The sequence below is a fragment of the Parambassis ranga genome, chromosome 15 (assembly GCF_900634625.1).
Source record: "Parambassis ranga chromosome 15, fParRan2.1, whole genome shotgun sequence".
In the NCBI taxonomy this organism is placed as follows: domain Eukaryota; kingdom Metazoa; phylum Chordata; class Actinopteri; family Ambassidae; genus Parambassis; species Parambassis ranga.
Genome location: NC_041035.1, coordinates 12,775,597 through 12,787,917, shown reverse-complemented (window position 1 = coordinate 12,787,917; position 12,321 = coordinate 12,775,597). Strand labels below are relative to the sequence as shown.

Below are 12,321 nucleotides of genomic sequence, written 5' to 3'. Positions count from 1 at the left end.
TGACGGGATGAAACTCATGTTTACAGGAAAGCACGTCCTACTTTAAGTAGTGATGTCATGTATTGGAGCACCAGGCGGTTGTTGTGTATTTATAATACTAAAGATCCAAATTCATGTTTGAGTTCTAAAATCTCACATGCAATATAAATCATTAAAAATGACCATAATAAAAACCAAAGGCTCATCATTTCACATATGCACATCTTATTTATTATCCCCCTGTTTAAGAACTGTATTCTCTGTGCTCATCCAAGCAAGTCCTTAGTCAACTTTCATCAAGTACACAAATCCAGATAAAAGCTGAGAAGACCTCTGCAGTGCTCTGGACTTTGTGCTTTCAGGGAGGTGTTGGTGTTGCAACTGCCCACTTGGGGGACAAAGAGAAGGGTCTTTCCATAGAGTACATGAGTGTATATTTGTATAACTGTATGTTGGAACTTCAAAAGGTATAGGATCCCAACAGTGTACATCCTCTCATGCTTTGTACTGGTGATCCTCTGCACCCAAAGCCCTGCTGGTTTTCATTCTAACCAGGTTACATCTGCAGGAAAGAGCAATCAGCTAGGGCCCAAGGAGCAGGATCAAGATTAAGAGCCAACACTGAGAACTGCTGCTCTATACCACAACACTCAACTGAGACAAGCTTATACAGTAAGTGCTGTTTAAATGCTACCCCCCAGCCCACCCTGTTGTCTACTATACATTCATTATTTATTTCCAGTACTCAAAGGAAACCACACATCCTAACAAAAAAAACAAACTGATTTTTGTCATCAACATTGTGTGATTGTGATTATTAAGCAACATTTTGGAGTGCCAGATCCCGATCAGTGATGCATTGGCATTACACATGAAATGACCCTAAGGCAAAAAACATGATGTACAAACAGGCTTTGTAAATAAAGCAGAACTTGTTCACAAGGCAAAGCGTCTCAAACTGAGTGCAACCTCCTCCTCACAGATCTGACACCCTTCATGTGCAAACATCTGTCCCATGTTCAATATAACAGCGTCTACAGTTAAACTTTCCATGCAAGCAGGGAATCCTGACATCTAATTGATCCATACCTTGGTACTCTGTTGGCTTCAAACGGGCATTAAAAAGGACAGTTCATCCCAAAATCTTATTCATATTTTATCTGTGGCTCAAAACTCTGCTGTGTCCCTCAGGATTTGATGATGCAAAAGAGTTTCTTTTCACAAATTCTGTTTACTCAATAAAACCCACAGCTATTATTGAAAACAGTTTTTCAAAGGAAATATTTTCAACCAAACTACACCCAACAACCAAAATTTGTCACAATGCCTGTTGCTATTTATGTTTAAATACAGTTGTGCTACCACAAGAATGAGCTCGTCATGGAGTTATATGTATACTCCCTAATGAACAGAGAGAGGCCGGTGTAGCCTGGTAGAAAATACTTCAGTTGTATCTTCACAACTCTTCCAGCTCAGATGAATAAACAGCATTGTTAGCCACAGAAAATATGTTAAAATGTAATTTCTGGAGGAACTGTTCCTTTAAAAAGCTATCATCTGCATGTCGCATCACCAACTTAGCCTTGCAGGCTGATTCCCTCTTGGACTTAACCATTGTAGTTCCAGTGTCACTTATTAAAGCAAGCAGAGATACAGGCAGGTCCACTTAGAAGCAAAGGAAGAAAAAGTGAAGGAGAAAAAAAGCTTTTGGAAGCAGTAAAGTTTTTTCAGGTAGACAAAACAACGTGGAAAAAAGATGCTAAAAATAATAAAACAATCTGGAAGCTGATTATTGCAAACACAATAGTAATAGTAACTGTATCTCTGTACAGAGATCTGTGAATGTGCAGATAGAAATTGCCCTGAGTGGAAGGCACTGTATACTGAAGCAAGGTCATGATGTTTTCATCACATTATCCAGGTCCATTACACGTAACATTGACCCAGGTAGGTCAAAATACATGAGGTCTGCAGTCAACTATGCAAAGACAGGAAGGTGATCGCCCAGTCTCTGTTCCCAAGGTGACAATTCACACACACTACAGTCAGGAAGGGGGGGGGGGTGTCAGCCTTCTGTTGCGAGTTTAACATAGAGAACAAGAGCCTGAAGTGGTTTTATGAACATGGTCAGTAGTATTAGGACAACCAGCATTGTAAAGTGAAAGTAGCAGCCAGTTTTTTACATGAAAAAGAACAGACAGATGCACTTTGTTTGAGTGGTAGCTCTCTGTGATGCAGCAGCAGAAGGGAACCATAAGCATCTGGTTAGTAAAGCTACAGTACACTGTTTTTGCCCTGTGAACCCCGTACAATGCACAAAAAGCTGAGCCGAGTTTGGCTCATGGTGGTCGAAGAGGACTACTCAAGTGGCACAACAATGTCAGCATTGGTATAGCACAATAAAGAAATCTTAAATTTTTGTTAAGTGCAGCAAAGCGCATACAATTTCAGTGTTATCCAAGAACAAGACATTGACGATATTGTCAATCAAATTAGATTAAGTGTTAATCTGACAAAATATATATATGTATATATAAAGCACCCATTAAAGAAGTGGCAGAGTAAATTTTGTTCTATTCTTTGTCATTTAAATAGGCAACTGTATGATTATCTAAAGACTGTGGAAAATAAAGTCAAATGAGAAAAATGTGCATGTTAAACAATTTCTCTATATATCTCTCTTCAAAATAAAACATAAAACAACCATCTGCCTACTTCACTTATAATTGTTTGAAGGCCGCAAAATGTCTTCCCTTTGCTTTCTTAGATGGTTTGATTAAAAAGAAGGTGAAAAAAATAGTGCAAGAGGTATGCAAGAGTGGGTGCTCCAAGTTGGTGATGCAAAGACACATAATGTATAGAAAGCGTGGGGCAGTCTCCCCAAACTCCACGATCCACGCTTAAATACCTCATTCCAAAGCAAAATATGAAAAAAGATGACTGTTCCCCCCAGTGAGATGCAGCTGCAAAGCTCAACATTTTTCCCCTTAAAATGGAGATCAGACTAAGACGAGAAGAAATACACACAGCGGGACACCACTTGCGCATGCCTTTCACTTTCAGGACTGGCACTTCATTTCTCTATAATTTGCCTATCTTTGATTGCTTAAGATGCCCACCTCTCAAGGTGTGTCACTTGTTTGTGTCCCTTACACATCCTGTGGCATGTGTCTATGTGGTCTGTGAGCCACGAGCGTCCCCATCAGGGCTGAGGGCAGCTGGTCGGCCTTGAGCTAAAACGCTGGCTGAGACCATTGGCAGATGAGCTCCCTCGCTTACTAAGTTCTCATATTCGCTACTGTCCTCATCTTCCTCATCATCGTCGTCATCATCATCTTCATCATCTTCCTGCCCCGCAGCGTGTCTGTCCAATGAGTCTGAGCTTGATCCATCACCATTGCCAAGGTATGGGGTGCTAGGAGTGGTGACAGGATTCGAAATGGCGCCCAGCCCCAGCCCAAGGCCTAGACCCAGGCCCATGCCTAAGGGTCCAGGTGTGGGATGTCCGGGTGAACCCACAGCTTGAGGCCGGGGCAAGAGAGCAGCACTAGTAGGTGGCGAAGAAGAGGAGAGCAGAGAGTCATCTTGGGACAAGAGGTCGGTGTATGATGGTGGGTTAGGTGAGGTGCTGGGCCGCTCTGGTGCAGAGGGTGAGTGGAACGTTATCCTCGACAGAAGGGAAGCCTCAGGAGGTTCTGTGTTCTCCTCTGGAGTGGAATGAGAGTCTGCATTTTGGGCTTCACGGAGCCCTACCGAACAGAGAGACAAAAAGGTTGTATGCATGTTTTTGGGGGAAATTCAAATAAAATCAGTGAGGGAAAATTAGACAGGCACAAAAACTGGTGTTTAAAACAAAACGTCTAAGGGAAAGGTCACCTCAGAGCAAATACAATGCCATGCATTTCTAGCCTAATTTTTGTTCAGATGTTTACAGTTGGTCAGTTATACTTGTATAAAGAGCAGTACAGATTTGTAATTTAATGTCATATAGTTTTTTAAGTACATACTTCTCTCCTCTTCTGCTGTTTTTCGTTTCCTGAGAGCAATTTGTTGTTTGAGTTTGTTCACATCCTCTTGAATTTTCTCTTTAACACGTTCACTTTGTTCTACCTCCCCACAAACAGCCTGAAAATAAGAAAAGCATGAGAACAACACACAAATAAAACATCTAATCAATAAGCACTTTCACTGTATTTTAGGGAACAATAATCTACCAGCTCACCTGTACTTTATCTTGTAGGGCACTGTAGACTTGGAATATAGTTCGGATATCCTTCATCACACCATCTTTATCAAAGAATTCAGCCCTGCACACACATTTACCAAAGTCTTTGGTCACACAGGAAATAAAACTATGCAGTGCAGAAATAAATCACACACATAAAATATCAGTTGAATGAGCTCAGCTGAAAGTAGAGTGATCTCATCAGAAACTAAATAGATGTGCCTGGTAAAACACTGGCAGTCTAGACACTCATCCCTGACAGAAACAGTAGGTCTAAGTTTAGACACAAAGAAATACAAGCAGAGGCATGTGCAGCCCATCACATTCCAGCATACCACTACAGTCAAGCCACCAGCACATGTCTGCTGATACTACTTCATGCAGTGTCAAGTGTAAACTTTCACTGGCACATACACACAAACAAGGCTGGCTGTAGTGTGGTAGCACACCATTACAGAGAGCCTGACTGAAGGCATGCCATCAGAAAAGTGTTCGACAAAGTGAAACAACTCCTAAAGATTTGAGGCACAAGCTTGCAAAAAGGAAGACAGTTACAAATGTCATGCTGTCAAGGTGAAGCAGTGGATAAACACACACACAGGTGGCTGCAGGGGACACATTTGGCTGTCTAAACCCTGCCTGAGTTAGTAATGAGAAGTAAATAGTCCAACCCTTACCCATGCTCTTTGATGACCTTGGCGTAGTTCAGTGAGGTGTTGGGTACTGAGGAGACTTTGTATTCCTGCTGGCTTGTGTTGCCAAGGTTTGGGATTGTGAGTGTAATCCTCTGGTTGTACCTACTGAGCATAGATGAGCGGTTAGCACTTGTTGAACATGACAAATTTTTTAGGTGTTGATATATCTTCTAGTGATTCTAAAGTCTTTTATCCTACATGTACAACAGATTACTGATACATTGTTGGCTGAATGTAGGAGTAAATTGAAGTAATGAGACCTTGAATGGACATGAATGTATATAACTAATGGCCTATTTCCTAAATATGCAAATCTATTGATTAGTTGTGAATAGGGAGAAGAATTTGACTAGTTATAGTGTGTGAATGTGTATAATTACCTGCGGTTCGGTCTGAAGAGAACATACTCCAGTGCATGGGTGGAGCTGTTGGCGGTAGAGATGAAGCTGAAAAGAAGGAAGACGAGGTCGGGGACACCAAGCAGCTGAGTCAGCTGCTTATGGATGATCTGTTCCCTGAACGACATCTGCTGCTGCGTGTTCCTCCGGAACCGGTACCAACCAATGACATTCTACAAGGCCAAAGGGATGACTCTTGTAAAAACATGTTTTATCTAAAGAATCTCAACAACCCACGTGCTTTAGGATTCAAGTAGCAAAAATATATTAAATTTACGATTGTATTGAATGCCTGCTTCTGATTGGTCAACCATAGCATTCTGTGAACAATATATTGTAACCGTCTGTTGCTTTGTATAACAACTTGTTCCAGCTGTCCTCCAGTAGCAGCTGTCATCATTGGAAACACTGTGTACAGTAAATTCAATTGCGGATCAGTATTCCTCTGTAAAATTATAAATTCCTTTGGAAAACATCCATGTAACAAGCAGGATATTTGCACAGTGATCTAGTCAATATAGCGACTATAAAGCCTTAAAGTTGATTAAGACCAGCTAGTGTAACCAAGAGGTCATGTTACAGGACTGTAGTCATAATGTGTTTCAATAAAGATAAAATGAATAATTTACTCACTTTCCGCCTATCCTTAAGAATGCTGTTGAGATTTTCTTCATTGATTTTGCCTGCGTAGTCATAAAAGCTGATAGGAGAAAAACAGGTATAAAGAAATTCATCACGTTTCTCTTCAAGCTTATGCTGCTACTATTACTCAGTTTTGTCAGATGGGGCCATCTGCTGTTAGTGTCAAATTAGTTCAGCCAATCCTAAAATGGGGCCTGTTGTATCTATTTACGTTAAAATTACAGTAACAAAAAACCTAAAGTATCAAAAAATACTGTACACAAAAATATAATGATAAATGCTGACTACTGTCAACAGGTTCTTTGCATGCACTAATACTTGTAAATGTCATCTTCTATCTACTTTGCTATGTTATGAAAGTAATACAGCAAAAATCTACATCTTATGATGTCATTAGGTCTCTCTCTAAACTCATTATGGACAAAATTGGTAATTCTGTCAGTCTAAAGCAGTGTCTTCACAAAACTAGTACTGTAGACAAAACTGATTATAATATTAGCTGGTAAAGAGCTCACATCTTACCTAAACAAGTGCGCACAGGGATCGTGGTTATGGATTTCTGGTGGGGATAAAGAGTGAGAGACGTTAAAAAAAAAGGGTCTAAAGAAACAAACCTGCTTTTAAACATTATGAAAGACTTGGATAGTTTGAAAAGGTGCAACAATCCTCCAGGGCAAAAAAGTTATTTAAAGGGCATAGCTGTAGAGCAGACAACGTGGAGGTATTAATTAAGGTATGCATAGCTGCATTAAACCAGGATTATTAGTGGAATAATTATTTTCAACATTATTCCAGCTTTGTACTGGTAGTGTTTTATTAAGTTTAATATCAGAATGTAATAACAACAAGTACAGCTGGCCTGCTGCAAACTCTTGAAATGAAAATGACCTGGATGAATGAGAACCTTCATCAACAATGTTATATTTACACAATTTCATGTCCTCCATGAAAAACAGCAGTAAACTTCTGATCCTGTGTGTCTTTAAGCCTGTTATGGCTGGGTGTTGTTAATGAGTTACTTCATATTGTTTGACTTGTCACAAATATTTGATTTGTCTGTTTTGAGCTTACCTACTACCTGGAGCAATTCTGCACTGCTGATCTGTGTGTCGCTGATGCTGACAGTCTCTTCTTGCCTTACATCTCCTAGCAGAAAGCCCTCCTGTGTGAAGACATGTACACAGAACTGTGGTCAAAGTGCTGATACAGAGCAGAAACCAAATGTTTAAGTGAATTCATAGATTCACAAATGATGTTTTAAAAAATGACAAAATATTGCTAGCGATATTAGATATTAAAGAAAGAAAGTAGATATTAAAGAAAGAAAGATTAAAGAAAGAAAGTAAGTATATATTTAGAAAACTCCTAAACATGGTTGAGTCCACACAGAACTACAGACTTTTATGGTTAATGTTAGATGCTTAAAAAAATGTGAGCTTTTCATTCTGGAAGTAGATCAAGCCGCATACTTCTTACAGTTCAAATTACTAAGACGTGACAGCAGCTGGTAAACAAGAAGCTCTGTGTGCCTATGGAATGCAGGCAAACTTGTAGCTAGCTAAGTAGCAACCATCCACTTTCACAGGCCGACGTTTAAAGTCTGACAAGAGGAACACTGATGTAAACAGCGCTTACGTTAGCTTAGTTTTCTCAACTTGTCTCAAATTATTTTCCTTCCAACATGCCAATCACAAAGTATTTTCCTAGGGCGTGTGTTTTTAAATATATTAACAAACGTCCCAACAAGAAGTACAATACATTTCACGCCCCTTATATATTTTATTAGACATGAATGTAACTATTAGCAAGGTGGCTAAAAAGCTGATCTAACAATGCCGATTAAAAAACAAAGACAAAAATACCCAACGTTTGTCTCCGTGAAAATTTATTGCGTAAGTGTATTTTAGATGATACTCCTATAAAACAAAATATCGAAGGGACTGTAGACAGCAGCACCGATACACGGAAGTCACTCGACTTTGTGGCTAAGCTAGCATGCTAACTACTGGGTATTTCCTGGAATTCAAACTTTCTCAACAGCACTGTCTGCATTGACATAATAGGTGTTTATACATACCTACATTTAAAGCTAATAAGACAGACAGACATTTAACATGCAGGCTGCTGTAATACACAAAATAATGATAAATTCAGTAGCCCTCTCTTCGTGTTGCTGTATATACACAGTCTGATTAAACCATACCAGCCGGTGAATAGACGGAACCAATACTAGCTAGCCAGCAACAGGATAATGACACTGTAAAACAACACAAACTCATGGCACTGGTGAACGATCGGACACCTTACCAAGATACGCACGCTTTAGCAACCAAAGCATAATAGCATATAAACATAATTTTGGATACTTACATGATCGGAGTTGCTGTTGGCGCTGTGATAACACACAGAAGTAAAAGTATAACCTGAAATGGATGCCGCCATGATGGAAACATCCCTATCAATCCCGATGCCCCCTGCGGTTGCAAGCACGCTTCTCAAGCGCAACGTCTCTTGGGAAATGTAGGCAACATATGTTGTGTAGTGGATTCAACGTTTTACCAGTTTACCACCAACTCTGAATGGATGGCAAGGACAGAGACAGACAGTGAAAACAGCCCGAGGTTTGAGGTGGATGGTTTATAACGTATTTTTGGGCCTAAATCATTAGTAAGGACATTTTGTATAAAATTAAGCAATTCTTTCAAAAGTGTGAATGTACAACATGAAGGGGTGAATGAATATTGATTAGAATTTAGTTTTCATATTTAGATTGGAGAGACAGATTTAAAATTAACTGACACTACAGGGATAATTTAAACTGAAGGTGGCAGTATAGTGCGCCAGTGTGGATGAAAACTGCTGTAAAAACTAACGAAGAAGAAGAAGGAGGAGGCGGCGTAAAAGAAGAAATCGAAGAAGAAAACAGCCATCCAGCATGGAAGTGGACAGAGAAAGCATGAACCGCTGTGGAGGAAATACCTCAGACCTAGAAGAAGAGAAATGCTCGGATAATGATTTTGGATCGTCAGTACTCGGAACACAAGAATAGTAAGTGTTGTAAAAGTGTTATTCGTGGAAAGCTATTCTTGTTAAGATCCACAGATAACCGGAACTAAGCTAGCTGCTGATGTGAAGTTGTAAAGGCATGTTTATGTTCACACACCCAGGACTAAAGTGGGAAAAATGGCATAGAAATTAGCACGACGTCCGTTATTTTGCTATGTATCTGTGCCCTGTGCCGTGACAGGCGCGCCGCCTAGTTGTTGTCACAGCAAAGGATATCATCATGCAAACGTGTTATATCAATTTGATAAACTACAATTCTGACTGCTGACTTCTACTTATGTGAAAACATTAGTGGACTACCTATTTATATACATGTTTGCATATGAATATGTTGTTTTGACATAACTAATTGTTGATGTGTGTCCTTTTCTGCAGTTGGGAGAACGTCTACCAAAGAGAACTTGAGACATTTAAAGACATTGGAGATGTTGGTGAGATATGGTAATACTGCCAAATTCAGTGTCACATTCTTGCTTGATTATAACAAGAATTATCCCAGCATGGGCAATGGCATGGCTAATAATCATGAGATGTTTTAATTTTAATGTTACAACATCTGTGTGTTTGTTTTCTTGTAAGGTTTGGTGAGGAAAGCATGAACCGTGTGCTGCGATGGATGGACAAGGCTAAGATTCCAGAAAATGCTGCCATTCTTGACATTGGCACTGGAAATGGAGCCTTCTTAGTGGAACTAGTGAGAATGAATTAAAAATGAGTGTTTTTGATTTTCCACATGCAAAGAATACAAGTATACCAATGTAAATATATTATTTAATCCCTTTTTTGGATTGAAAATAATGCCAAGCTTAAAGCTTTTCAATATATATTCATGTTATTTGGTGTCCTAACTGTGTTTTGCTTTGTGTTTTTTTTGTGTCCAGGCAAAAAGTGGGTACAAAAATCTGACCGGTATAGATTATTCTGCAGCATCTGTAGAATTGGCCAGAAGTGTTCTTCTGGCAGAGGACCTGACTGATGTTACTATTAAGGTGAGTTCAGTCATTTTGCAATTAATTTAGAGTTTTAAAAAGAGGGCTGTTTTCAAATCTCAGACATTCTGTATTAAAAAAATACTGCAGTAAATACATTGTAGTGGGATTCATGTTGTTATAGGCTGAAATGTGTCTCTGCACTTCTGCCATGCATCACACAAAGATACAAAATGGATTCCCTTCATTCCTTATTGCTAATAATACAATATAGCTTTCAACATAAGTGAGCCCACCTGAGCCTGTGGCGGATTGAGGAAAGGTTTTTCCTGTGTTTACCATGTGGGCGAGTTGGATAGAAGGAAGGCCTTGAATGTGATGGAAGTCTTCCCACCTCAAACCCCAAATGATTTGGCAGGATTTAACTGCTAGCATACACTTGCAAGAAAAACAGGTTATAAAATTAGGTCATTCTGTTTGGGCCGTGATGTGTGAGCACTCCTCTCCTGTGTGCTTCATACATGCATATATGTTATGTGCACCACATGCCTGTGATGGTGTGTGCTTTGCTTGGGCAGAAAAGCTGCCACTCAAGTCAATATTGACCTAAGCTGGACAGGGAAAGTACAGTGTGTGTGTGAGAGAGAGAAAAATTGTGTGTTGGCATCTTGCTCAGTTTTTACAGCACCTAAAAATGTTTAAATGTGTCTAGCTCCAGCTCTTATTCCTAAATCTATGACAGTCCCCGTCTTTGTTTTCATTAGTTACCACCTGCAGCTACTTCACCTTCATATGTTCTTTTGGAGTCTTCACTCTTTTTCCATTTTATACCCTCACACTCAGCCCAACTGCAACAATATATAGCCATTTCTGTCTCAAGTGAGTCACTGTTGACCCCTGTCCATAAATCTCATATTTTGTGACCCATGGTTTGTGAGTATGTGGTTCTCAAGCTCACCCCGGAGATCTGGTGTTCTGCCCTCTATCTGGATAAAGGGGTCCTTTCACTGGTTATACTAGAGGTCAAAACTCTCCACAAAATTAACTGCTGTCATGTCAACAGTTGGAATTTGGTTGTGGACCAGTGAAGTATAACACATTTCATCTTGGTGGATGCTGAAAGATTTATTTTACAGGTAACTGTACATTAGGCACTAACGTCTGTCTTCTTTATTTTAGGAGATGGATTTCTTAAACTGCCAAGGAGAGCTTAAGGGGTTTGATGTCTGTATCGACAAAGGAACATTTGATGCAATAATTTTAAACCCAAACAACACAGAAGAGGGTAAAAGACTGTATGTCAAAGCCCTAAGAGCCGCGCTTAAAGACCAAGGATTCTTTGCTATTACTTCCTGTAACTGCACACAAGAGCAGCTCGCAGACAGGTTCAAAGAAGGTGAGAGGAAAATGAATGTTATTTACATATTCTTTCATAGACAAGCCTATCATCTGTTGTAGGTAGCTTTGCTGTTTGTGCATGTTCATTCACAGAGATCCAGTGTTTGTATCGTTACTGTCTCTAACAACAAGAAAAGGCTGAATATCACTGAGAAAGCTTGCTTTGTAATTTTTTTAAGAGCATCTAAATGCATTAAGTATGCATGATTCACACATAACTAAATTTGTTGGTTTACAAGAAAATGCCACAAGACCGGTCTGCTGTGTTACAAATGAAATATATTCATCCTTTAGGCATATGCATTAGTGTGATTTACAGTGTTCTCTTTGGCGTTTAATACTTTTACATCCACGTGAATTGTTCTCTCACCTTCATGACAGTTACCTGGCAGGTTGTTAAGCTGCAGGCAACAACAGCCTGTAAAGTCAGAATTTTATCAAGCTTCCATGAGCTGTCACTCCTTTGAGTGTTGTCCCCCTGGAGAGCCAGCAGGGGGCCAAAGGACCTTGAGATCTCATCTGTCAGGCAACATCCTGTCTTTACAAGGCCCAAGGAAGCACCACAGATGGTGGATGGATAGTTTTTTTGACTCTCGGTTTTTCTCTGCTCTATAGTTTACAAGAAAGGCTTGTGTGAATGTTGTGCTGCTTTGCATAATGCACAGTTTCTTCTTTCTCTGTGTTGCCTCACAGGATTTGAGCTTGTACAGCAGCTGCCTACACCCAGTTTTCAGTTTGGAGGCAAGACAGGCAACAGTGTGACAGCACTCATCTTCAAGAGAGTGGTTTGATTCACCTTTATCAAGTGGACATTTGTTTAAAAATGATTGTCTCTGTGCACATAAAGACATTTTTTTATAAAAGACATGATGAATCAGATCAGTAGCAACTGAGTCTGTTCTTTGTGCTTTCCTGGATACACATTACAAATCACCTGTCAAATTGTTAAATATGATTAATTATTACAATAAAAATTACAATAAAAATGA

The 12,321-nt window shown here is 39.6% G+C and overlaps 2 protein-coding genes across 3 annotated transcripts; one reads left to right on the top strand and one right to left on the bottom strand.

Annotated features, from left to right (window-relative positions):
• Window positions 1–187: 187 nt before the first annotated feature.
• On the bottom strand, window positions 188–8,426 carry abraxas2 (abraxas 2, BRISC complex subunit). 2 transcript variants are annotated; one of them, XM_028423761.1, is made up of 9 exons: window positions 8,310–8,426; window positions 7,011–7,101; window positions 6,462–6,498; window positions 5,931–5,997; window positions 5,280–5,470; window positions 4,882–5,004; window positions 4,202–4,286; window positions 3,987–4,104; window positions 188–3,728 (listed from the first exon to the last, which is right to left on the bottom strand). In XM_028423761.1, the coding sequence occupies exons 1-9, from the start codon at window positions 8,379–8,381 to the stop codon at window positions 3,151–3,153; spliced, it is 1,362 nt and encodes a 453-aa protein (XP_028279562.1). In that variant the 5' UTR covers window positions 8,382–8,426; the 3' UTR covers window positions 188–3,150. The 2 variants fall into 2 exon arrangements, with proteins under 2 accessions (XP_028279562.1, XP_028279563.1); XM_028423762.1 differs by having other exon boundaries at window positions 4,882–5,001.
• Window positions 8,427–8,824: 398 nt separating this feature from the next.
• Window positions 8,825–12,321, top strand: eef1akmt2 (EEF1A lysine methyltransferase 2). The gene is made up of 6 exons (XM_028423398.1): window positions 8,825–8,987; window positions 9,381–9,446; window positions 9,585–9,699; window positions 9,887–9,994; window positions 11,114–11,330; window positions 12,026–12,321. The coding sequence occupies exons 1-6, from the start codon at window positions 8,875–8,877 to the stop codon at window positions 12,121–12,123; spliced, it is 717 nt and encodes a 238-aa protein (XP_028279199.1). The 5' UTR covers window positions 8,825–8,874; the 3' UTR covers window positions 12,124–12,321.